General features: G+C 46.2%; 1 protein-coding gene across 1 annotated transcript; it reads right to left on the minus strand.

Annotated features, from left to right (window-relative positions):
* Positions 1-2: 2 nt before the first annotated feature.
* TM35_000262380 (uncharacterized protein) lies at positions 3-293 on the minus strand (the record flags this gene model as incomplete). Its single annotated transcript, XM_029027975.1, has 1 exon — positions 3-293. A coding segment is annotated over one exon (291 nt), but the record flags the coding sequence as incomplete, so codon positions are not given.
* Positions 294-372: the final 79 nt, after the last annotated feature.

The following is a 372-nucleotide window of genomic DNA, read 5'->3' on the forward strand; positions in this document are numbered from 1 at the left end:
CTCGCCTCAATGTCAATGGATGGGATGCCAAACACAATGAGGTAGTCCCTCTCCTTCCATGTCTGTACTGTACTGTGTGGGATGTAGCGCAGAGACTCATTGTCAGCTGTGGCATCTGGACTATGCGACGTTACGTCGGCAGTGACGTTCAACGATGTATCAGAGGGATACCAACTAGACGTGACTGCTGTACGAGCGTCATAGTAGCGGTGTCCAATGAATGCCTGTAATGTGAGAAGGAGGAAAAATAGAGTTATGACGATGACTACCTTTCGTTGACCACGGTTTGCCATTATAGCTCTATCTGTGTGTCTACAGCTTAAGGATAAAGTATAGAAAAAGAATGAAGAGAGGAGTGTGTTCTGCAGCATA

The sequence above is a fragment of the Trypanosoma theileri genome, assembly GCF_002087225.1.
Source record: "Trypanosoma theileri isolate Edinburgh chromosome Unknown TM35_Tth_26_V1, whole genome shotgun sequence".
NCBI classification, from domain to species: domain Eukaryota; phylum Euglenozoa; class Kinetoplastea; order Trypanosomatida; family Trypanosomatidae; genus Trypanosoma; species Trypanosoma theileri.